This window comes from Felis catus, chromosome D1 (genome assembly GCF_018350175.1).
Source record: "Felis catus isolate Fca126 chromosome D1, F.catus_Fca126_mat1.0, whole genome shotgun sequence".
In the NCBI taxonomy this organism is placed as follows: domain Eukaryota; kingdom Metazoa; phylum Chordata; class Mammalia; order Carnivora; family Felidae; genus Felis; species Felis catus.
Genome location: NC_058377.1, coordinates 112074464 through 112099259, shown reverse-complemented (window position 1 = coordinate 112099259; position 24796 = coordinate 112074464). Strand labels below are relative to the sequence as shown.

Below are 24796 nucleotides of genomic sequence, written 5' to 3'. Positions count from 1 at the left end.
GTGAGTTCAAGCCCCGCGTCGGGCTCTGGGCTGACCACTCAGAGCCTGGAGCCTGTTTCCGATTCTGTGTCTCCCTCTCTCTCTGCCCCTCCCCCGTTCATGCTCTGTCTCTCTCTGTCTCAAAAATAAATAAACGTTTAAAAAAAATAAAAAATAAAAATAAAAAAAATAAACCACCAAGAGCCTGAATCCCATGGTCCAAAGAAGAGCGACCTGGCTCGGCAGACTATGGGCTCTTCACAGGACGGGGCTGAGCCGCCGTCCGAAGGACGACAACCCCCCCAGGCCCACGGAAGAGGCAGGAAGCCCCTCACACGTTCAGGTAAAAAGGCCACGGGCGTGGAATGTGAGCCGGCCTCCCCAGGGCCGGTTCTGGGGACGCGGGAGGCCGGGGACACGGGGGGACACGGGGGGCCCCGAGCGGGGAGGACGTGCCGCCGCAGGCCGACCTTTCTGCGACTCGTGCTTCTCCGTCTTGCCCTGGTAGTCGAAGCCCACGGCGCTCTTGTCCACGCGGTCCGCCTGCACACCGTACTTGCCACCAAAGCCACTCGAGTAATCTGAGGGGACAAGACAGGGGTCGGGGACAAAGCCCAACGACAGACTGTTCACTTGTCAGCGACTCACGACAACAACATTCCGGAGTTAGGAGTCAGCGGGAGATGAGGCACATGTTTGAAAACGCCACCCACGGCCACACACCAGTGAGCCGGGGCTCGGCCTACAAGCTTGCGTCCCGGGCAGCGAGGACCCCAAGCCTGTGACGGGCACCTGCTTCCCGGGGCAGAAGCGAGCCGTGTTCTCACTCGGGAAAGTGACCGTCTGAAAGCTACGTGGCTGCAATCCCTTTCCAAAGGGACAGGAAATGTCCGCGCCCTGGCTCATCCGATGACAAGCAAGAGGCGGAAGTCACCAGCTTGCTCGAGACACATCAAGTGCCTGAGAAGGTGACACGCTTTCGCTGGTAAAAAAGGTTCTAAAAGACGGGCACACCGTAAAGGTCAGCCAGCGCCGTGTCAGAGAGCACGCGTGCACAGTAAAAGTGAACCATCGTTGGTTTAAAGGCTCGCGTTTCCACTGTTGGGGGGACGTGCGTTTCACGAAGCGGGCCTCAGAGCCGACCGTCCAGGGAACGCCGCTCAGAAAGACAGCTTCCGCGGCGGCGACAGGGGACCCAGACACCTGGAGAGCACAGTCCTCCCCGGAGGCGACGCCGCCCTCCCCAGGGAGCCGCCTCCGGGGACATCGCCCTCCCCCACCTCGGCCGCAGGCCTTACCTTTCTGCGAGGCGTGTTTCTCGGTTTTCCCCTGGTACTCAAAGCCCACAGCAGACTGCAATTGCCACAAAGAGGGACGCACGTTTTTAGAGGTCTCCAGAGCGGTTCATCCGAACCCCGAACACACGTGAAAAGTTTGAAACCACGAACCACGTTAGTTTTTTCCCTCCGATTCCCTAAGCCAGGGGCAGGCCTAACGCCCAAAGCTCCGGGCGTGGAAATTCGCTGCCGCAGAATGTTCAGCAACGCCCGGCAGGCAGCGCGGGCGGACCTGTGGCCGCCCGCGGCCCCCGAAGGGCACGTGGGGCTCGTGGACTTCAGCCCCACGATGCCAACCCGGGCGACCCCCACCGCCACACGTACGCCCCCTTTTCACGTGGGCTCCTCCAAGAACAACACTAACATCGGCAGCGAGAACGGGCACGGCGGGGGCGTCTGCGCACACGGCCCCGGGAGACGGGAAGCCCCATCGCCCCGTTTTACAGGCAGTTCACGCAGAACCGCGGCAAACGGGTAGTAACGCCTGAGTGCAGACAGACGTGGAACTCCAAAATCCAACTGCTGTGATATAAAACAGGGTCCAGACGGCCTTCGCTCAGAGACCGAGAGGCTGAGGCCCAGAGGCGCCAGGCGGCACCTGGAGACTGGGCCTCAGCCCTGGATGGGGCGCGCGCGTGGCCCTCTGAACACCGCCGCGTCAGGACATCCGTGCAGGGAGGGTGGCTAGACATGGTCCCCAGGGGCACGTTCTGGGGCAGTGGAAGGCTATCCCGGTCTGTCCGATCAGCAGGTGCCAACGTGGGGGGTTCGCACGGCAACGAGTGTGTTCCCGCTCTCACGTCGTAACCTGACCCATAATCTCAGAGCCAGGGATCGGGGGGCTTCTAGAAGCCCGGACGCCCACCCCACAGTCCGGCGTCGAGGCGCTATCTCGAGCGGCCCAGAGGACGCCCCGGTCTCGAGGGAGGGGCCCCATCACCCGCGCTCTGGTGCCCCAGACGCCTCACTCACCTGGTCAACTCTGTCCACCTGGACACCAAACTTGCCTCCAAAGCCCCGGACGGAGTCGACCTGGGAGCAGTGCTTGGAGAGCTTCGACTGATACTCGTGGCCGACAGCTGACTGAAACAGGTCACAGAGAGAAGGTGTCCGTGTCAGACACCCCCGTGGCACGGCCCACGGGGAACAGGCCCCCACGTGCGGTCCACGCCAGGGCTCCTCCCCGAAACACGCCCAAGTGCGCAAGCCGGCAGAGGGGGGATCCCCGAAGCCACCCGAGACCCTGCCGGGTGGGGGCTTCTGATGTGACGGGCGTGGGGAAGGGGCCACGAGGCCGGTCCCGTGCAGAGCCCAGCCTGACACCCGGCACCCCCAGATGGCGGTACAGTCGCTCGCTCTGCTGAAGCGAGGCACCTGCCTGCCGCGTGGCGTAGGAAAGAGGACCAGAGATACCCGCCGACAGACGGAGACGCAGACTCGCGCTCTCGGGGGCGACACGCGCTCGGCCACTCTACAGAGCCACCGCGATCGCGACGCCCACCCCGTCCACCCACGGGGTCCCCCACATGGTAAAGTCGGGGCGTCCCGCCACCCTGGCCTCCGCAGGGTCAGCCACCCGGGGCCTCGGCGCCACACCTGGCGCTACAGCTGTTGGTAAACAAAGCTTCTGGAACACAGCCCCCACCGTGCATTTACATATGAGGCCGCTTCTGGGATCCGACCACCAAGTTCGGTAAATGCCAGATGCCCACAGCCCGCGAAGCTGAAAAGACTGACGACCAAGCTCCCGGGCGGCCCCCGACCCCGCCCAGCCTCCTGGCACCAGGCTCTGTCCCCAGCGTGGACGGCCCGGACGCCTGACCGAGTGTCGGCATCTGAACCTTCCTTCTTACGGCCGACGGTCTCGCCGCCTGGGACGCGGCGCAGACAGCCCTCCGCCTGCTCTCCCCGGGGCTGCACGGGACGCCTGGGTCAGGAGGAGCCGGGGCGGAGGCGGAACTCGGGGGGCCGTCTCAGCACAGCGCAGGGGAGAGAGCGGCCGAGCTTCACTCGAGGCCTCAGAGCCGGGCCACGCTCTCCCCTCCCCGGCTCCACTCTGATGTCCGTCCTGCCTGGAGACCGGAGGCACACTGACCTCCCAGGGCCTCCAGGCTCCCACTCAAAAGTGCTGACAAAGGCCCCCCCAGGGGACCGGGGCCCAGCGGCTGCCACGCCTGCCAGACCACACTCCTCGCGCAAACACGTGCCTGCCGGAGCGGGGTTTTGTTCTCCGAGTCTCCGTCACGTTCTCCTCAAATCTTAACCCAGAGATCTCTGGGCTCTTTCCAACTCAGAGCGGACAAGTTACGGATAACTTGAGTTATGTGTCTTTGGAGTCTCGTTTTTTTTTTTTTAAGCTTCTTTACTTATTTTGAGAGAGACGGACATAGCGCGAGTGGGGGAGGGGCAGAGAGATGGGGAGAGAGAGAATCCCTAGCAGGCTCTGCGCTGTCAGCAGAGAGCCCGACGCGGGGCTCGAACGCACAAACCGCGAGATCGTGACCTGAGCTGAAACCAGGAGCCGGGACTTAAGCGACGAGCCACCCAGGCGTCCACGGAGTCGCGCTTATTTCTGACAACAGGTTGGTCCAGTCGTGCCCCCGGGAGCTGCAAGCTAACCTTGCCTACGGGTGCAGTGAGGCACGGAGGGAGGGGCTGCGAGCCCATGGGAGCGCCCCCACCGCATTCATTCCTAAGGGGAGCCCCCCCCCGCCCCACTACACCAGCTGTAGACACCCGAGCGTTTCCCTGAGCCGTCTGGGCACCGTCACTGTCACTCGTGAGACACCGCTGAGCCTGCCCGGTGCCAGGCCAGGCATGAGGGGAGGAGGACAGGTCCCAGCCCTGGAGAGCGTCCACGGAAAGGCGGCGACGTCCAGAGGGAGCGGAGGCCCACAGGGAGAAGGCACGGGGGAAAGGCAGCTGCAGGCAGGCTGGCGGGAAAGAGGGCTCCCCGGGGAAGCTTCGGCGACTAGAAAGGCCGGAGCCCAAGGCGTTGGGAGGACAAGAGCGGCAGAGAAGCCAGAAGTGACAGCCGTGTTATCACTGCCATCTGATAGCTTCATCATTTGCCCCAACGTGTCGTTATTCCAACCCAGACCTGGGGACCCAGACAGACCACGAATTTCTCTCTGCTTTAACTCCCCACAACACCACGGGCACAGGCTTTGTCTGGGGTAGGGAAGGCTTCTACCTGTTTCTCTCCTGTCCTAAGCACGTGGGGCCGGGGGCCGGGGGGGAGGGTTTGTCTGTTCGTACCGCAAAAGGCCACCAGGCTTCTTCTTTAGAACCCGAAGATTATTCCGCTCCCCACCCTGCCTGTCTAGACACCTCCGGGAATGACAGTCACACCAGGAGACGTCCCGTCTGTTTCCTGCAGCTCACTCTTGGTCCAACCCCAGCTTAGGCAAATCCGGGACCTGGCGTGGGGGCCCCACGGGCCCCCTACGCATCTGCTCTGTGCTAACACCCGCAGCGTGGCACGCGGGGACACAGCGGTGCCATTCCGTGCTCGGCCCAGACACAGACTCCGATCCGGGCAGGTCTCGGATTACAGAAGTTCCGGATCAGCTGACGGTTTCCCTTGTACGCAGAACAGAGGCAGACGGCTGTCGGGTCAGGACGTCACGCTGGTCAACCCGGGAAATTCACGTCTACGGGGAGGTCTGTGGACCGTACGCAGGAACCTCACTTGGGAAACACGTGACCCACCACCCCTACTCCGTATCCTCTCGCAGGGGGGGTGGTGAGCAGAGCTGATCTGCTCCCGGTCTCTCAGGACAGAGGACGCAAAGTGCCAGCCGAGGCTGATGCGTTCAGTCGACCACGATGACGCCGTGTAGGCGGGTGGCAGAGAAGGCTCGCCCGCTGCCCTCAGGGAGTGCTCTCTCCTTCACGGAGAGAGGGACTCTACACAGAGGACCAGGCCATGCTGCTCTGTGAACATCACCAATGCCTGGAGGACAGCAAGGCACCTGCTGGCTGAAGGCTCGCCCGCGCCGTGAACGAGAGTCCCCCGGTCTGGTTCCGGTCCGCAGACCGGCTCAGGTGAGGCTTGTGGTGAGCCGCGGGCAACAGGGACGCCGACACCCACGCTCAAGATGCCCCTGGGCTGTCGTCCTCGTCCCAGAGCCCCTCCCCCCGACCCAGGCCAGCCGCCACATCGCCCACACCCCGGCAACCGTACGAATCCCAAAAGAGCTTCTAAGACACAGGAGCCCTCGTGAGGAAGGTCGGTCCACAGAGGGCATCTCACCTTCACCGCGCTGACGCAAGGCTTTTAGCCAAGAGGTCTGGGCCCCTACCTCGCCAGCCCCGTCCCCGCCGAGGACCGGCACGCAATGCCGTCGCCTACCTTGTCCATGCGGTCCTGCTCCACGCCGAACTTCCCGCCGTAACCGTGAGAAGCTTTTGGTCCCGTTTCAAGCTCCTTCTCCTTCAGGCTCTGGTGTTCTTGAAAAACATTCTCTCTCAACTTGTGTATGCTGGAAGGGGAGGGGAGGGGAGGGGAGGGGAGGGGAGGGGAGGGGAGACACAGACACACACTGAGAGGGCGGGCGGCGGGACCGCGCGGCCCCTCTCCTCCTCGCCCCCGTCCCTGCCTTCGCCAGCCGGCCCATCTGGTCAGCAGAGCTCAGAGTGACGCTCACAGGGAAAAAGGAACTAATCTGCGCTGGGCCAGTGAGTCATCCCAAATCCAAGAGTGGCCGCGCCAAAACGTGAGTTTTTCTCTGATTTCTTATGGAGAAGCGGTTCTCTTTCCTCAGGTAGCGGGATCAGGAGAAGCCCTTTGGCCGGCATCACCTCACGGCACAAGCGGAAACCAAGCCAATGGTCCCGTATCCCAGAGACCCTGAGGACGCTGCTCAAAGACCGTGAGACGCAGCGTGGAGACCACGTCTCTACTTGAGGTGTTACTGCTCTTACCTATTCCAAGGTGACACGAGAGACTTTCAGAATTTATCATCTAAAGCCACTTTCTACTTTTAACACCGGGGACAGCGAAGCGGATCACGAGACGTGGCCAAGATGTGGCAGGTCAGGAAGCTTCTAGAGCTGCCACCATCAGGGGACCATAAAGCGGCACAAAGGCCACCCCACGGGGCTGTCCAGGGGTCACCGTGTCCACACATCTGGACAATCCCAGAGTGCACTGAAAAAGCAGACCAGGCCCGGCCACGGCCCAGTGCCCTCGGCGGGGCGGGGGGAGATACTGTTCCAACACTTGGAAGGGCCACAGGGCGCCCATGACCGTCCCAGGGGCTCACGTGACATCCAGCACGTTTTGAAGCCACGGGAACAGAAACAACGAGGGAGCAACGGTGACTTCACCAGCTTGGGAGTCGGCTCCCAGGGCCTCAACGTCCTCACGTGGCTTCTGTGGAAGGCGTGGGCTCAGCAAGTCAGGGAGGAACCAACACTTGGGTCTAAAATACCCACGCTACAGACTTCACCCTCTCTTGGGGATGATTTCCCGGCTCGGCCTCAGCCAAGAACAGCTTCATTTTCCCGAAAGATACGGGGCCAAGGAAGACAAACCCCGCGGGCGACCCGGACAGATCACAGGGACGGCCCTTCACGGCAGGGACAGGAGGGTACAAGCGGAAGGCGGTGCGGCCTAAATGAAAGTCTGAGCACAGTTTCAAGGCTTTTACGTACACTTCCTGACAAGGAAACACCACCGGCAGGAGCAGGGCCCGCTCTCCCGCGGGACAATCCCTCAGCTCTATTTGGGGCCTTTCGGGAGAACACGATGCTTAGAATCCGGCTCCCCGGTACCCCACGGGCAGTGACAAAGCAGGAAGATTAGAGTCGTGGGGGTGGGGGGTTTAAGGTGTGAGGTATTCGAACCCACCGTGTGGGGCAGGAACCCCCCACCTGCAGACCGCGTGGGAGACCGCATCCCTTAGAGATGCTAGAATCGTCAATACAAGACCTGTTGGTGACGGGAGCTTCTCAGCGACCACGTATACGTGCAAACACACGGAGAGAAGCGTGGAATCGCGTCTCGCGGGAACCTCAGCTCGCGAGACAGGCCGAGGCGTGCCAGTGTGCATTCACAGAGAAGCTGTGTGTCCCCCCCCCCCCCCCCCCCCCGCCAACCGGTCTGCATCTTCGCCCTTCAAAAGGCCGATTTCACACCAACATTAAGAGTCTCCTGGGGCGCCTGGGTGGCGCAGTCGGTTAAGCGTCCGACTTCAGCCAGGTCACGATCTCGCGGTCCGTGAGTTCCAGCCCCGCGTCGGGCTCTGGGCTGATGGCTCAGAGCCTGGAGCCTGTTTCCGATTCTGTGTCTCCCTCTCTCTCTGCCCCTCCCCCGTTCGTGCTCTGTCTCTCTCTGTCCCAAAAATAAATAAACGTTGAAAAAAAAAAAATTTAAAAGAGTCTCTTACTTGATGTGCTCCTGGTGCCCAGACCCTTGCACGGTCTTGGCCCCCCATCTCTGCTCCTTCTCACTCACGTCGTTCTGGAAAGAGAGGTCAGGGAGGAGCGAGGCCCACGCGGGCCTGTAAGACGCACGGACAACCCGAACGGAAACAGGAAGAAAATCACTTCTGGGAAAAGTGACACAGAGGTAGGCTGGTGACTCATACCACAAAATCGGGGTCGGTCTCCCAGTCATCGGCGCCCCCGTCGTCCTGGGCGATGGTCACGGCGTGGCCCGCCGAAGCTCTCCACATCTGGAAGAGCAGGGCCCGGGGTCAGGGAGGCCTGGGAGAACGGCTCTCAGCGGCCAGCCGACAAGCTCTCTGGCCACAGCATGACAGCTCGGAGCTCGGGGGGCCGGGCGGCCGGGCCACCAAATGCCCACCCACAACCCCGCACGGGAATGACATCAGACGCAAAAGAGACATCGTGTGAGATTTCTAACACTGCTCTCAAGTGGCATCTGAGACCCATCAGAAACACTCCGGCTTCAACTCAAGTGGGAAAGTATGCTGCAAAATAAGAAAGTCACACGCGCGTTGACATCATCCGTGAAGAATACACCCCTCCAGGGGCGCCTGGGCGGCTCCGTCGGTCGAGCATCCAACTTCGGCTCCGGTCACGATCTCGCGGTTCGTGGGTTGGAGCCCCGCGTCGGGCTCTGTGCTGACGGCTCAGAGCCTGGAGCCTGCTTCGGATTCTGAGTCTCCCTCTCTGTCTGCCCCTCCCCTGCTCACGCTCTGTCTCTCTCAATAAATATATGTTAAAAATTAAAAAAAAACAAAAAAACAAAAAAAACATATCCCTCCAGGGGCACCTGGGGGGGTTGGGCTCAGTCTGTTAAGCATCCAACTTTGACTCAGGTCACAATCTTGCCGTTCATGAGTTCTAGCCCCACGTCGGGCTCTGTGCTGTCGGCGCAGAATCCGCTTCGGATCCTGTCTCCCTCTTTCTCCGCCCCTCCCCCGTTTTCGCTTGCGCTCTCTCTCGCGCGCTCTCTCTCTCTCTCATGGGCTGTCCCCTCCTCCTCCAGCACGTCAGCGCCGGAAGGGGCCATCTGGCACAGAGACCAGGGACAGCGGCCTCACACCTGAACGAGACAAGACTTTTCCTGACTGCGAAGGTAAAATCAAACTTTTAAGGATTTCAAGAGAAACCCATGTGTGTGAACGGGCTCGTTTTCCACCCAAGTACTGGTAAAATTTCACCTCTGCCAGGAAGCAACTGGAACACTGTTTTAAGTTGATCACCCAGGAGTTCCAGCCACGTGTCCGAACCGGGGACACCCAGTGGGCGCTTTCTGGGGTGCCACACGGGTGCTCCTGTGGCTTGAATTCAGCCACAACGAAAGCCCGTCTGGACCCGCCCCCTCCAGCTCCACTGGGTCTCAGGTCCAAATCCGGGTGGCAGCGAGGGGCAAATCGGGGCACAGCTCTCACGTCCCCAGATGCGACTCCTGTCACTGTCCCCTGAACAGGCAACAGTTTGCTGGCAGGTAAGGCAGGAGCCACACTGTCCCCTCAAGGCCACCTCAAACCTCGCTCCCTTCTGTCTAGGTGTCGCAAAGCCCGGCAACAACTTCCCAGATGTAATCTGCTGTTGACACGATGTAAAAAAAAAAAAAAAAAATTTTTAACGTTTGTTTTTGTGAGACAGAGACACAGTGCAAGTGGGGGAGGGGCAGAGAGAGGGAAACACAGAATCCGAAGCAGGCACCAGGCTCCGAGCCATCAGCACAGAGCCCGACGCGGGGCTCGAACCCACGAACCGTGAGATCATGAACCGAGCCGAAGTCGGACGTTTAACCGACTGAGGCACCCAGGTGCCCCTGTTGACATGGTTTTAGACAGCAAACAGACTTGGGGCGCCTGGGTGGCGCAGTCGGTTAAGCGTCCGACTTCAGCCAGGTCACGATCTCGCGGTCCGTGAGTTCGAGCCCCGCGTCGGGCTCTGGGCTGATGTCTCCCTCTCTCTCTGCCCCTCCCCTGTTCATGCTCTGTCTCTCTCTGTCCCAAAAATAAATAAACGTTGAAAAAAAAAAAATTTTTAGACAGCAAACAGACTCAACTCTCAGCCCGGGAGGGGCAAACCAGACTATGGTCCTGGGGCGCCCATTCACAAAGGAAAGAACGGATGACCGAAAGTCACGAGATTTGCCCCCAGTCTCTTCATCTCAGTCAAGTGTGCCCCGTGGCCCCGAGCTGGAAAGAGGCCACCCAACTGCAGGACTTCAGCTGCCTGCGGTTCGGGCCAGAGGAGACAGTCACATGAAAGGACAGGGTCTCTGGGGAGGGCCGGTGAGGCCGACTCTCTCCAGATGGTGAAGGCGAAAGAGATCTCTGCCCGTTGTTCTAGACTCATCAGGAAAACACGGCAGGGCCCCACCTTCCCTGGTCCTTCTGGAAGCCAGCTTCATCAGAGGGCAGAGAGAGCACCTGTGCCTGCCTCCTCACATCCTGCCTGGGAGCCGCGCCCACCGTCCACCCGCTTCCTGCTCCCCAGCTCCAGCTCTCTTTGGAAACCACAGGCCACACTGGAAACTGGGCGTGACGTCTTAAAAGTCACTGATTCACTTATTCGCAAGTAATCTCTACACCCCACATGGGGCTCGAACTCAGGACGCGGTGACCCCAAGGTCAAGAGTCACGTGCTGTTCCAACAGAGCCAGCCAAGCGCCCTCCTGACTTTAATTTTTACGTAAACAACAAAATATCCTCCCGGCAAATTACTGTCCCGACAGACCCAAAGGGAATCCCCTCCCCTTCCCGGCTCACGGACTCACCCCGGTGGCCCCAGGGGAGAGGACACAATGGCGACAAGGCACAGACCTTTCTTCCCGCCCCAAGGTGAAAGGCTGCTCACAGGTCCCTGTCTGAAACGCGGTGATCCGATGAGGAAATCCCAGGCATCTGGAGCGATTCCGTCTGTAACACGATGAAGAAGAAGTTCAGGAGGGCGTCTGCCGCCAGGCTCTCTGGGCAAGTCGTCGCGGTGCAGAGCCTCTCAGGAATCCCTGACCTCCTCCCGCACGCACGTCACACGGCTTTGGGAAGAAATCTGAGAGGAGGGAGGGAGGGAGCGCACTCTACTAACCAAAAAGCTCAACCGGTCTCCGGACACATTGAGAAAATACAGAAAACAACAGGTCTCCAAAGATTTATAGCTGCTTAAAGTTTTCCCTTCGTGCAAACAGAAATTATTGCTGCAGCCTGCCAGCATACATCTTCTGTCGGCCTTCTAAACAACGACATTGCTGGGGCGCCTGGGTGGCTCAGTCGGTCGAGCACCCGACTTCCGCTCAGGTCACGATCTCACGGTCCGTGAGTTCGAGCCCCGCGTCGGGCTCTGGGCTGATGGCTCGGAGCCTGGAGCCTGCCTCCGATTCTGTGTCTCCCTCTCTCTCTGGCCCTCCCCCGTTCATGCTCTCTGTCTCAAAAATAAATAAATGTTAAAAAAAAATTTTTTTTTTTAAAAAGACATTGTTAAAAGTAATAAAATCTATCACCGTGAGTTAAAACACACACACACACACACAGGGCCACCTGGGTGGCTCAGTCCGTTTAAGCATCCGACTTTGGCTCAGGTCATGATCTCAAGGTTCGTGGGTTCGAGCCCCGCGTGGGGCTGTGTGCTGACAGCCCGGAGCCTGGAGCCTGCTTCGGATTCTGCGTCTCCCTCTCTCTCTGCCCCTCCCCTGCTCACACCCTGTCTCCCTCTCTCAAAAATAAATAAACATTAACAAATAAATAAGCTAAGGAAATCTCTCTGAAAGGGACCGTGATGCGGCCGGGAGACACACGGCACGGGGACTGCTGTCTGGATGAGAAGCGGGGTGACTCGGGGAGCAAGGGAGAAGCCGGCTGCACTTCTAATGAACGGTTACGGTTACTGCACAGAGATCAAGACTCCAATTAGTCAAGCCACCGACTCCCCACCGACTCCCGAAAACGATACGGCAGCCTCGACAGGCACCGCACCGTTGGACATTACGGAGCAGAGGAAGAAAGTCCCCTCGTTCCCTAGAAACAAGCCAGTCCCGAGCAGGCGCCGCTTACACCCGCGAGCAGCTATCACAGACCAGGAGCCACAGCGGTGGTGCTCTGCCAGCCTTCCTCATGCTCCATTTCCTACTGAGGTCCTGACCCTACGATTCACGCCCGCCTTCTCCTCAGTCCCCTCTGGACACCCTAACTTCTGCAGGCTGCTCCGCACACACCAGGTACCGAAGTTGTTACCATCATCAGCAAACATCTAGAAACATCCACACAAAAGCAGCTAGTGATAGGCTCACATCTACAACAAATTAGTACCCACTCCAAATTCTAAATTAAAAACAATTTTTTTAAAAAACATCACAAGGATAACTGTTTGAAAACATAAAAGCCTGGATGTTTTTTTACACCCAAACATAATGCCTTTGGCCCCCTACCTCACACCATACACAAAAACCGGTCAAAAATCTAAAATTTAAGCGTAAACTATTAAGCTCTTACAAGGAAACACAGGAATAGATTTTCATAACCTCCAATTTGGCAACAGTTCTTAGCACGAAGAAGAAGTGGAAAGAACAGATAAAATGGACGAAATGTGAAACTCTGTGCTTCAGAAGCCGCCATCAAGAGCGTGAGGACAATTCACAGAACAGGGGAAACTGTTCCCTAGTCCCATGTCCAAAACAAGTCAGGAATTCCTGCAACTGCATTAATATAAAGGACACTTAACCACACTGCCAAACGGGGAAGGACCTGAACAGACGTCTCCCCAGAGATATGAGAGCTACTCACATAAGCTACTAGCTACTAAGCTCACAAAAGATACCTGGGATGGTGAACCGTCAAGGAAGCGCAACTCGAGACACAGCAGATACCATTCCAGGATGGCTGAAACCAAAGACACAGCCAATAACAACTTCGAGGGGGGTGTGAAGAAATCGGAACCGCCTCACCCCACGGGTGGGAATGCAAAGCGAGGCACCGTGTGGCAGGTCCTCAGAAGCTTAAACACAGTTACCAAATGACCCAGGGGTTCCAACCCCCAGAGACGGACGCGAGAGAAACGACAACTTCCGTCCGCACACCAACCTGCACGGGACGTGCACGGTATCCTTCACGACAGCCCCAAAGCAAACACGATGCCAACGCCCGTGTTACGTAACCGGCCCACGTGAGCCACTAGTAGGAGGGAATAGGATCTGGCAAGAAACGGGAGTGAAGGCCGGATGCCCCGCGACACGATGACGTGAAAACACACGAAGCAAAGCAGCCAGACGGCGAAAGACCGTGTATTACACAGTCCCGTGTACGTGCAATGTCCAGAACTACCAAGTCTATGGAGACGAAAAGTGGACGGGTGGTTGCTGGCCCTGGAGGGAGGGTAACAGGGATTCTTCGTGAGGTGCCAGAATCACCCTAAAACTCATCGTGGCGACCGATGGCTGCTCAACTCTGTGACTAGACCAGAAAACTATTTAATGGCACCCTTAAAAAAACTTTTTTTAGTGTTTAGTGCATGTTTGAGACAGAGAGAGACAGAGCACGAGCAGGGGAGGGGCAGAGAGAGAGGGAGACACAGAATCCAAAGCAGGCGCCAGGCTCCGAGCCGTCAGCCCAGAGCCCGACGCGGGGCTCGAACTCCTCAACTGGGAGATCACGACCTGAGCTGAAGTCGGACACCCAACCGACTGGGCCACCCGGTCGCCCCTTAATCGAACCCTTTAAATGAGTGAACCACACGGTATGTGAATTATATCTCAATGAAACGGTCACCCAGAAACACTGTTCGCTGTTCACCACGAACAGACCTTCCTTGCAAGCGTCACACGTGCCCACCGACACCACACCAGCATGAACTCAACTCGCGCTGCCACACAGAGTGGGAAACTCTACAGGACAAAGTTTCAGATGATGGGACAGAATTCACTTTGCAGCAACCCCGCTACCTTCGCTGGGGCAGAGGGGCAGAGAGCGAGAAGGCATCTGAGCAGCCAACACAGGGGTCTCGAACACCCACGCCCCGCCAGAGGAACGCCCTGGGGGGGGTCTGGGCCTGTGTGCCCTCCTCTGCTCAGAGCGCCCGCGTGCACGCCCACAAGGTGAAGGCCAGGGACTGTGACCCAGTCCACCCGTGGCTGGCACAGTGCAACGCAGGGCAGGGCCCGGAAGACTCGCGCACTCAACCACGCCCTTTCTGAGCACCTTACCTGTGCTGCACGACACCCACCAAAGTCTGAATCACCAAACGCACTTAATTAAAAGTGTTCTAAAGATGAGCCCATCCAAATGCTTCCACTGGAAGGCAAAGGCCGTAGTGCCTGGGAGACCTAGGGTCAAACCGGAGTCCGCATCCCCCTCCCCCTTTATTCCTGGGTCCGGAAGTGACCTTCAGGACGCTTCCCGCTCCTTCGGGATCTGGGACTGCTTTTCCGAGAGAGCCAGAGAGACACCGGGGCAGTGACTCACCAGGCGGTCAGAGGGGGCAGGACAGGAGGGGCCTGCCCGACAGCCCCGGGCTGGCCGGGCCTGCTGGGCGGAACCCCGCGGCCAGAACCCAGGGGGTTAATCCCTGAAGGAGCGCGGCGCCCGCAGGGCGGGCCGGGGAGGGGAGGCCTCCAGAACTGCGCTCAGCGGAAAATGGCATTCCTCCCCGAGAGGCCCCACAAGGCCACGGATTCCAGCCCGAGGAAGCCCGGTCCCCTCTCCCCCCACCCCCCCGCCCCTCCAGCGGGCGGATCGCGCGCCCGTAACGTGCAAGCGATGGAAACAGAACACGCAGAAAGCCCCAAAGCACCTTTCCGGTGACTTCCAACATACCCAGAGGAGGGGCCGCCCCAAATTTAGAGCCTCGCAACTTGCCGCAGGGGCGCACGTCGCCGCACTCCCACTGACCTCATTGCACAACCTCGCGGAAGGTGCGGGCTGCGGGAGGACCCCGACCCCTCGGATCCGCCCCTCCCCTGCCCCCGCGACCCCGGCCGCTCCCCGCCGGATTCTCGCCTCTGGGACCCCGCCCCGCCGGCCCCGGCCCCCTCCCCGCCCGTCCCGGTCCTCCCCCCCCCCCCGACCCCGTTCCTCCCCCACAGGGCCCCTCTCCCACCCCACCTCGCCCAGGCCCCCGGCCCCTCCCCCTGGGGCCTCCCCCCTCCCCTACAGCGCCGAGGCCCCCCCACCCCCGTCGCACCCGCCCGCCCCCCGTCCGCTCCGCAGCCCCGACCCCACACCTCAGCCGCCCGCCCGGCCCGGGGACGCCTCGCCCGAGCTCCCCCCGCGCCCGAAACCGCGAGCGGAAGAGCGGCGAGACCGCAGCGACCGCCGCTTCCTTCCCGTTCCGGGGCTGGCGGCGCCCGAGGGACGAGGCAGAGAAGCCGGCCGCCCCCCCCCTTCCCTCCCCGCCCGGAGGAGGCCGCGCTCGCTCACCGCCGCCTGGGGTCCGTCCGGGCCCGCTCGGTCCCGGCCCCGCCGCGCCCGCTGCTCCCGGCGCCCGGCTCCGCTTCCGGTTCCGCGGCGGGGAGGCGGGGCCGCATCCGGGTCCCGGCAAGGCCCCGCCCCGCGCCCCCGCGGCCCACCGCCGCGGACCCCACGGCCGGGAGCGGCCTCCCGCGCCCACGTGGCCCGGGCCGCGCCCTCCGCCGGCGCCGACGCGAGCTCCGCCCGGGTGCGGGCCGCCGGACAGGCCTGAAGCGCACTCGGCCAGGAGGAAGTGCCGCGGGGCGCCCGCTCGGCCTGCGATCGGGGGAGGATTCCAGGTCTCCCGGCCCGGGTGGAAGGAACGTGCGCCAGGCGAGCGAAGGCGCACACTCATCATCCCCCGCCCTCCCCGTCCGACCATCCGTCCCTCCACCCACCCTCCATTCACCCACTCACCCAGCCGTCCGCCCTTCATCCATCTACCCATCCATCCATCAGACAGCTATGATCTGTCCATCCACGCACCATTTCTTCGCCCATCCACCCGCCCATCCTTAGTGGGTCACCTGATCTTCCACCGACCCACCGTCCTGTGCATCCAGAGAAGGCCACAGATGTATCAAGAGAAGTTCCGCAGATTATAAACATGGACCTTGGCCGCAGGGTCCTTCAGCCTAGTAAGGAAGTCAGGCATAGTCACGCAGATACATAACTAAGAAACAGAATAAATGCAATAAAGAAGGCAAAGGTGTTGTGAAATCGTTTTGGAGAAAAGGTGGGACCTGGACTCACCCAGGAGATCAGAGAAGGAGTCTGAGCAATTAACATTTGTACCAAGATCTGAAGGCCAAGTAGAAGGAAGGAGGGTAGAATTTTCCAGGTGGAGAAAACAGCGTGTGCAAAGGCCCTGAGGCAGAGGAACTGAAGAAAGCTCAGTGTAGCAGAAGCATGGTGATGAAGCAGGACAGTGGGGGAAGAGGGACCCAGGTCATGCAGAGGCTGGCAGGGCACACAAGGACCTTGATCTCGATTCTAAAATAAATGGGAAGTCCTTAAAGTTAAGCATAGACGAGACATCATAAAGTTTGAATTGGAATGAGATCCCTCTGGCTGCAGTGTGGGGAATGGATGGGAAGAGGGCCAGGAAGGAGCCTAGTACAGCCAGTTCAGGCAAACGGGTGGTGGCAGGTAAGGTGGAGAAAAGGGAGTAGATACAAGAGGCATTTAGGAAGTTAAATTCTCTTGGGGCGCCTGGGGGGCTCAGTCGGTTGAGCCTCCGACTTCGGCTCAGGTCACGGTCTAACAACCCGTGAGTTCGAGCCCCGCGTCGGGCTCTGTGCTGACGGCTCGGAGCCTGGAGCCTGCTTCGGATTCTGTGTGTCTCTCTCTCTGCCCCATCCCCACTCATGCTCTGTCTCTCTCTGTCTTGAAAATAAAATAAAAACATTAAAAAAAAATTTGTTTTGAAGTACAAGTGGTTTTTTAAAGTTTTTATTCAGATTCTAATTAACATTCAGTGCAGTATCAGTTTCAGGTGTGCAATATAGCGATTCATCGCCTACAGAGAACACCGAGTGCTCATCACAAGTACCCCCCTGAACTCCCCCTACCCGTTTAGCCCATCTCTGACCCACCTCCCTCCATCAACCCTCAAGTTTGTTCCCTAGAGTTAAACGTCTGTTTCTTGGCTTTCTCTCTCTCTCCGCCCCCTTTGCTCCTTTGTTTCTTAAATTCCACATGAGTGAAATCATATGGTATTTCTTTCTTCGCCTTATTTCGCTTAGCATAACACGCTCTAGTTCCATCCACGTTGTTGGAAATGGCAGGATTTCATTCTTTCTGATGACTGAATAATATTCCGCTGTATATATACCGCATCTTTATTCATTCATCAGTCGATGGACACCTGGGCTGCTTCCATATCTTGGCCGTTGAATATAGCGCTGCAATAAATATTAAGGATGCATGCATCCCTTCGAATTAGTGTTTTTGTACTTTTTGGGTCAGTACCCACTAACGTGATTGCTAGACTGTAGGGTAGCTTTATTTTTTTTATTTATTTTTGAGAGAGAGAGAAAGAGACAGAGCGTGAGCAGGGAAAGGCAGAGAGAGAGGGAGACAGAATCCAAAGCAGGCTCCAGACTCCGAGCCATCAGCACAGAGCCCGACGTGGGGCCTGAACTCACGAACCACAAGATCATGACCTGAGCCGAAGCCGGACTCTCAACCGACTGAGCCACCCAGGTGCCCCGGGTAGTTCTATTTTTTTAACTCTCTGAGGAACCTCCACACTGTTTTCCAGAATGGCTGCGTTGGTTTGCATTCCCACCCGCACCTGCTGTTTCTTGTGTTGTTGAGTTTAGCCACTGTGACAGGTGTGAGGTGACATCTCATTGTGGTTTTGCTTTGTCTTTCCCTGACAATGAGCGATGCTGAGCATCTTCTCGTGTGTCCGTTGGCCATCTGTTTTGTCTTCTTTGGAGGAGTGTCTGGCCAAGTCTTCCGCACATTTTGTAACTGGGTTATTTGTTTTTTGGGTGTTGAGTTTTACAAGTTTTTCATGTATTTTAGATCCTCTCTCTGAGATGTGTCATTTGCAAATATCTTCTGTAGGCTGCCTTTTCGTTTTGTTGATTGTTTCCTTTCGCTGTGCAGAAGCTTTTTATCTTGAGGAAGTCCCAATATATTGTTGCTGTAATCCCGTAGTTTTTAGTATAGTCACAGGCTGATAACGACCGTGACCACAAGAGAATTTTAGGACATTGGCTTTTTGTTGTTGTTAATTTTTTTTTTAACATTTATTTTTGAGAGACAGAGCACGAGCTGGGGAGGGGCAGGGGGGGGGGGGGGACACAGAATCGGAAGCAGGCTCCAGGCTCCGAGCTGTCAGCACAGAGCCCGATGTGGGGCTCGAACCCACCCACTGCGAGATCATGACCTGAGCCCAACCGACTGAGCCACCCAGGCACCCTGGACGTCCTCATCCCCAACAAAACCCAGCTCATGAGCAGTCACTCCCACTCCCCCCCCCCCCCCCCGCAAAGCTGCTACGTCCTCTCAGCAAGGCGGGTGTCCTTGCTTCCACTTTTCGGACGAGGACAACCCAGGCTTCCTGGAGATTTTGCGGCAGGAGGGCGGCATGAGCGTTTGTGACGCCCAACGAGGGCTCTGGCTGCTGGGTGGAGAACCGAGCGAGCCTCCGGGAGACTCCCGGGTGAAAAGAGGCGGCCACTGCCCCCTCTGACGCGCAGCTCCTGTCCTGCAGGAGGCAGGGACTGGCTGGCTCCATGGCAACTGCAGACACAACACACGTTTGCAAAGCACAGACGTACAGCCACGCTCAAAACGGAGTTGAGCGTCTCCACGGACCAGAAACGAAGTGCAAAGTGCTGAGGGGGGGCCAAGGCCGCGTGCCTACTGGGCCTGAGCCACCCCCCGCCCCGCCCCGTCTGTACAAGAAGACTGGAAAGGTCACTGCAGCCGGGCAGGGGGAAGCACCCGGTATCTGCATCACCAAGAAGGCCCAATGCCTCCGAGGGTGTGGCAGAGACTGGAGCTGTGACAGTCCCCCCCCCCCCCCATGCCCTTCTTCCACACCAACCGGGCATGTGTCGCTACAGGATGGCTCTCGGCTTCACTCGGACATGGGTGCGGAGCGGCGGGTTCTGGGCCCGGCCCCTGTTAACCCCCGTGGACCCCCCACGCTATGGGATGGTGTGGCAGCAGAGGGGGTCACTTTCCTCTGGCTGCTGTAACAAATTAGGACAAATGTAGCCGCTCAAAAAATCCCCAAAAAACAACCACCCCAGTTTCTTCTCCTAGAGTTCTGGGGTCCAGAGGTCTGACGGCAGGGTCATGGGGCCAAAGCCAAGGTGCTGCCCGCGCCGGTCCTTCGGGAGACCCGAGGCAACAACCTGCTTGTGGCCCTTCTCCCTCCGGAACGTAGCTTGCAGTCCTCGCCTCACTCACACCTAAGCCTCTGTTGTCGCATCTACTTCCTCCTTGTAGTGAAATCTCCCGTGGCCTCCCCAGTCTAGGGACACCTGTGATGACAGGGCCCACTCGGACAGCGGCTGAAGCAGACAGGCCGCTGGAGCCCCGAGTGAACCGCGCTCCCGCGTCCACGCCTCTTTGCAGACTGACCGTCCTGGTCCCTCTGGGTCGCCGTCACAGAAAAGCACCGAAGAGGCGGCTTACGGGCCACAGAAATGTATTTCTCACGGTTCTAGCGGCCCGAAGTCCAAGATCGAGGTGCCAGCAGACTGGCGTCCGAGGAGAGCCGGCCATTTGCAGATGGCCACCTTCCCGCCGTGTCCTCACGTGGCAGAAGGGGCAAGGGAGCCCTCCGGGGTCCCTTCTACAAGAGCCCTGGCAAGAGGTCTCCACCCGCGGGACCTAAGCACCTCCCAGAGGGCCTGCCACCGAGTGTTATCATGTTGGGCACGAGGTTCAACATAGGAATTTGGGGACACACACACACACCTCACAACGGTGACATTGCTGTGCCTCCTGTCCAGAGGCAGATGGGGTCTATTCCCGCAACCTCTGAAACCGTGGCTGGCCTTGTGACTTGTTCTGACCGATATAACGTGGCAGAAATGACGCTGCGTGAGTTCTACATACACGGTTAAGGGGTCCAGCCCTCGGGACACCTTCGTTTCCGATCTTGCACTCCCGGAACCTGAGGCCGCATCGCGGAGTGTGGGAGAGCCGCGGGAGCGGGAACTCAGGGGCCCCAGCCTGCAGTCGGCACCAGGGGCCGGTGACCGCCACCACGTGGGGATCCGGCGAATCCAGGAAGATCTGGCAGAAGGGCCACCCCGACTGGCAATCCACCAAATCGGGACAAACGAGGGATCATTGCTGGTTACTACCACCGAGTTTGGGGGTGGATTTTCACACAGCAGATGAGAAAGCAGAGCAGATGGTGATCCTTTAGTGGATTATGAAATCAGATTCCGGGGGGGAAAGGCAGCGTGCAAAATAGAAGGCAGCAGAAGAGAAAATGTAACCGTTCGTGCGTCCACAGGAGTTGCGATTATCTGCTGCTGTGTGAGAAACCACCCCAAAGTTAACAGTAAACGGCCATTTGATGATGCTGCGGTTCCGTGGCGGGGACGCTGGGGCAGGGCACGGGGCAACGGCTCATTTTTGTTTCCAGGGGAGCCCCAGCTTCGGTGGCTCAAATGGTTGGCCACGGCTGGGATGAAATGACTGGGGCCATGTGGCTGGGGCTTTGGTTCGGACTCTTGGGGAGAGATTCTCATTTCTCTCCCCATCCTGTCTTTGGGGACCAGAGGTCCAGTGTGGCCTCCTCAGATGCTGGGCACACACAACAGGTACTTGGACTTCTTACTTAGGGGCTGTTTTATTTATTTATTTATTTATTTTAATTAATTTGCAGGACAGAGAGAGGGAGAGAGAGAGAAAGAGAATCCCAATCAGGCTCCACACTGTCAGCTCAGAGGCGGACACGGGGCTCAAACTCACAAACCGTGAGATCATGACCCGAGCCAAAACCAAGAGCTGGATGCTTAACCGACTAAGCCCCCCAGGCACCTCTGGGGGCTGGTTTCTGTCGGGCTCCTGATGGCTTCAGTTCAGCGGTCCCCGAGCATCACATCTACATATCCATTTGGTCAACTCCGTCACTGAGGCTGGCCCAGGCTCAAGGGGAGGCCTTAGACTCCACCCTCTCAACGGGAGTTGTAGGGAAGCACCCGCCGCCCATCGTGACTGTGACGTCATCATATGTCACGTTTCAGCAAATCTAAGACGTCACCACTTGTAGGACGTGTCCTGATGTCACACGTATCAAAATGTGTAAAGCAGGGTCAAGATGGAATCGTGATGTGTAGCACGTGCGTGATGACTTGTGGCGGGAGAGGTGTCTCCGCTGCCGGGTGCGGCTCAGAGTTCGAACCCGGGCTACGTTACGTTCCAAAGTGAGGGCCAGGGAGCAGTCCGTCCAGGCTGAGACCGTCTGTTGCACAGAGGGGATCCCTAAACAACTACTAACGTTTTCTATTCTAGAAACTTCTGTACAAATACCAAAGGAGGGTAGACAGTAAACCCTCATGAATCCATCAACCCAGCTTCCGCCAGTATCAACCCACACGGTCAGTTAATGTTTGACGCATACCCCGACCTAACCCAGGGCATAGAAGTCGCAGAGGTTGGGTTAGTTCATGTGTAAACACCGGGCCATACGGTGGCACCGCGAGCCTTTTCTGTTGTAGTCCTAGCAATCCAGGTGGCTGAGCAATAAATAATGCTTTATTGCCTCGATGCCACGAGATAAATCTGAGATGGATGGGCCGGGGCCCACACTGAGCACACAGGAGCTAGTAGGGAAGGGGAGGAAATGGAAAGATCAGGAGCACACGGGGTAGGGAGGGGAGGAAGAACCAGGGCGGGGGCAGCCACGGTTGGTTTCCCTGGAAAGAGTGTGCATGCTGTCACTGTGAGCAAAACATTAAAAACAGGAAGGCACCGGGAGGGCTCAGTCACTTGAGCTCTGACTTCCGCCCAGGTCGTGATCTCACGGTGTGTGAGTTCGAGCCCCGCGGCGGGCTCTGTGCCGACGGCTCCGAGCCTGGAGCCTGCTTCGGATTCTGCGTCTCCCTCTCTCTCTGCCCCTCCCCCACTCACACTCTGTCTCTCTCTCGCTCTCTCAAAAGTAAATAAATATTAACAAAACTAAAATAAATAAATAAAACAGGGGCACCCAGGTGGCTCAGTTGGTAGACCGTGCAAGTCTTGATCTAAGGGTCGTGGGTTTGAGCCCCACGCAGAGGGCAGAGATTACTTAAAGTCTTTAAAACTAAATAGAAATTAGGGTTACCTGGGTGGCTCAGTCGGTTTAGCACCTGACTCTTGATTTCAACTCATGTCATGATCTCACAGTTCATGAGATCGAGCCCCACGTCGGTTCCGTGCTGACAGTGTAGAGTCTGCTTGGGATTTTCACTCCCCCTCTCTCTCTCCCCCTCTCCTCCACTCTCTCTCTAAATAAATAAACTTAAAAAAATTTAAATTAACATAAAAATTAAAAAGAAAATAAGGTGTTGGAGACTAAGACATCTTCAGCCCTCTAGTTGTGCAATGTCACAACCCCTTAGTCACCACGATCATCAAAATTAAAAAGTTTTTTATTTAGTTTTTTAATTTTTTTTTTTTTGACAGCACATGCGTGAGTGGCGGAGGGGAGAGGGAGAGAATCCCAAGCAGGCTCCGGGCCGTTAGCACAGAGCCCCATGCGGGGCTCAAACACACAAACTGTGAGATCACGACCTGAGCTGAGATCAAGAGTTGGACGCTCAAAGGACTGCGCCTCCCAGGCGCACCTACTTAAAAGATTTTAAATCCATTTACATTACCTTTAAAAAATCTTTAAAAAATTTTTTTAAAGTTTTTTTTTATTTTTGAGACAGAGAGAGACAGAGCATGAGCGGAGGGGGGTTATCGAGAGAGGGAGACACAGAATCCGAAGCAGGTTCCAACACAGAGCTGTGGGCACAGAGCCCGACACGGGGCTCGAACCCACGAACCGACACGGGTCTCAAACCCACGAACCGTGAGATCGTGACCTGAGCCGAAGTCGGACACTTAACCCACTGAGCCACCCAGGCGCCCCAAGGACGAACGTGCCTACAAGAGGCGGCAGGTGAGGCACACCGAGAGGGGGCGCGGCACCCAAGCTGGGCAAGGACGGAGCCTCCCCGCCCCCCGCCTGTTCCTGCCCAGGCGCCGGGTGGTGAGGACACAGCGACGGCCTCCAGCCGGGACTGCGAAAGGTGCAGCAAGGCGACAGGGACGAGAAACAGCAGAACCCGGGCCACTCGTTCCCACCGAGGAGTCAAGCGACGGGAAGGCGAGAGAGAGGGGAGGGTCTGAGATCTGGAGAAACCCACCCAGCGAAGCCGCCGCGTCAGGAAGGCGGCACCAACCGCCCTTGCGCATGCGCCTGCTGCCCCTCTGCAGAGGCCGGGGGGGCCAGACCCCCCCCCCCCCCGCGCCTCCCGCGGAGCACCCGTCCGGCGGCGGCAGGACCCCGCTGGCAAAAGGCGAGGGGGAGCGCGGGAGGCCACGATTACCTTCAGAACGCGGGACGGGAGACCCGAGACAGGACCTTAAGGGCAGCAGTGATGAGGGTAGAGGGGCCTCAAGGAGGAGCGTGTGGCCGTGGGAGGAGTCAAGAGTCTTCCCTGGGACCCGGCGGGACTGCGGCTCCGCCCGGGGAATGTTTAGTGGGGGGGGGCTGGGGGGGTTGGGGGGGGGGCGGGGCACAGCCAAGTGTGGCCAACGCGTGTTCTCAGGCAAAAGTGGAATCTCCACACTAAGTTTTACTAAAACACCTGCAACCTAATGAACCCTGGCGAATTGGGCTGTTTCCAGAAACTTTCAGATGCCCAAGACTTGCCCAGATTTGATGGGGAAAAACGGAATGTTGGATGTAAAAAGCCAGGAAACACTCCGCGGTTTCAAATCTCACACTTAACCGGGCGCCTGGGTGGCTCAGTCGGTTAAGCGTCCGACTTCGGCTCAGGTCATGATCTCGCGGTCCGTGAGTTCGAGCCCCGTGTCGGGCTCTGTGCTGACCGCTCGGAGCCCGGAGCCTGCTTCTGATTCTGTGTCTCCCTCTCTCTCTGACCCTCCCCCCATGCATGATGTCTCTCTCTGTCTCAAAAATAAATAAACATTAAAAAAAAAAATCTCACACTTCACACTAACGACTAGGAAATGCAGAACATAAAGGTCAGCCAGCACAGGTTCTGAACAGGAAGACACAGAGTGACCTACCTATGCCCTGAGGGACCGGAGAGCGAAAGTACGACCCCACATGAAGAAAACACGCGGCCTTCACGGGAGTAGCCGGTTGGCCCTGGCAGGAGACACAGAACAGGAAGGTGAGAACCGAACCATCTTCAGCGGTGCCCACCCCCCACCCCCCACGGCCCACGGCCCAGGGCGTCCATCCCGGGACCGGACGGCCATACGCTCTACGTGGCACAGAGGGAGGAAACCGTCCCGTCCGGTCACCTGAGCCATCAGGGAGCTTGTGCCAGAGCCGCCCGAGGTGGCCTCGTGAGGGCTGCCAACCCCAGTGCGGGCGGACCCTCCCCTCTGCCACGCCGACTGGCACGGGACTCAGGACTGGGTCTGAGCTACGGGAGAAGCAGCCCGGCAGGTTCCCAGGGGCTGAGATGATGGGGAAGGACGCGGCCCTGGGCACCGTCTTGTGACCTTGGGAGGACAGCAGCAGGAGAGGAAAGCCCACACGGAGGATGGAAGCGGAGCGGAGACAGGGTGGAAGGCGTGCGTGTGCCCACGGATGCACGCAGGCGCGCGCACACGCACGCACACCGCTGCCTCCTGTCGGCCCGGAGGAGGGGCGGCCTCAGCCGGCCCTGTCCGTGGACCGGTCCCCTGGCCCTGCTGGCCTATCGCCTGGGCCCCCAGCTGCACGGATCTTCCGGGGCCGCTTCCTCTGGGGCACGGACACCCGGCCCTCCTCCGGAGGACACCCCCATCCTGTACGTCCACCTTCCAGCTGTGTTATTCTATCAGCTGGTTTCCACACTAGGCCTTCCACGCGGCAAAAGTGCCTCCGTGGCCCAGAGCACGAGAGAAAACCACGGCAGCCACTTC

General features: G+C 58.5%; 1 protein-coding gene across 4 annotated transcripts in view; it reads right to left on the bottom strand.

Moving 5' to 3' along the window:
• Window positions 1–15308, bottom strand: part of CTTN (cortactin) — a 31412-nt gene extending 16104 nt beyond the window's left edge. The window contains exons 1-8 of one of the 4 annotated variants that reach the window (XM_045039686.1): window positions 15155–15308; window positions 10525–10666; window positions 7910–7996; window positions 7709–7782; window positions 5671–5800; window positions 2289–2399; window positions 1278–1332; window positions 450–560 (exon numbers count right to left, since the gene is read on the bottom strand). In XM_045039686.1, coding sequence (XP_044895621.1) covers window positions 450–560; window positions 1278–1332; window positions 2289–2399; window positions 5671–5800; window positions 7709–7782; window positions 7910–7996; window positions 10525–10666; window positions 15155–15261 — 817 coding nt within the window. In that variant the 5' untranslated portion in view covers window positions 15262–15308. Of the gene's footprint in view, window positions 1–449; window positions 561–1277; window positions 1333–2288; window positions 2400–5670; window positions 5801–7708; window positions 7783–7909; window positions 7997–10524; window positions 10667–14958; window positions 14978–15154 lie in introns of those variants that run through there. The other 3 variants (XM_023238972.2, XM_045039685.1, XM_045039684.1) reach the window with 3 other exon arrangements.
• Between the last annotated feature and the right edge of the window lie 9488 nt (window positions 15309–24796).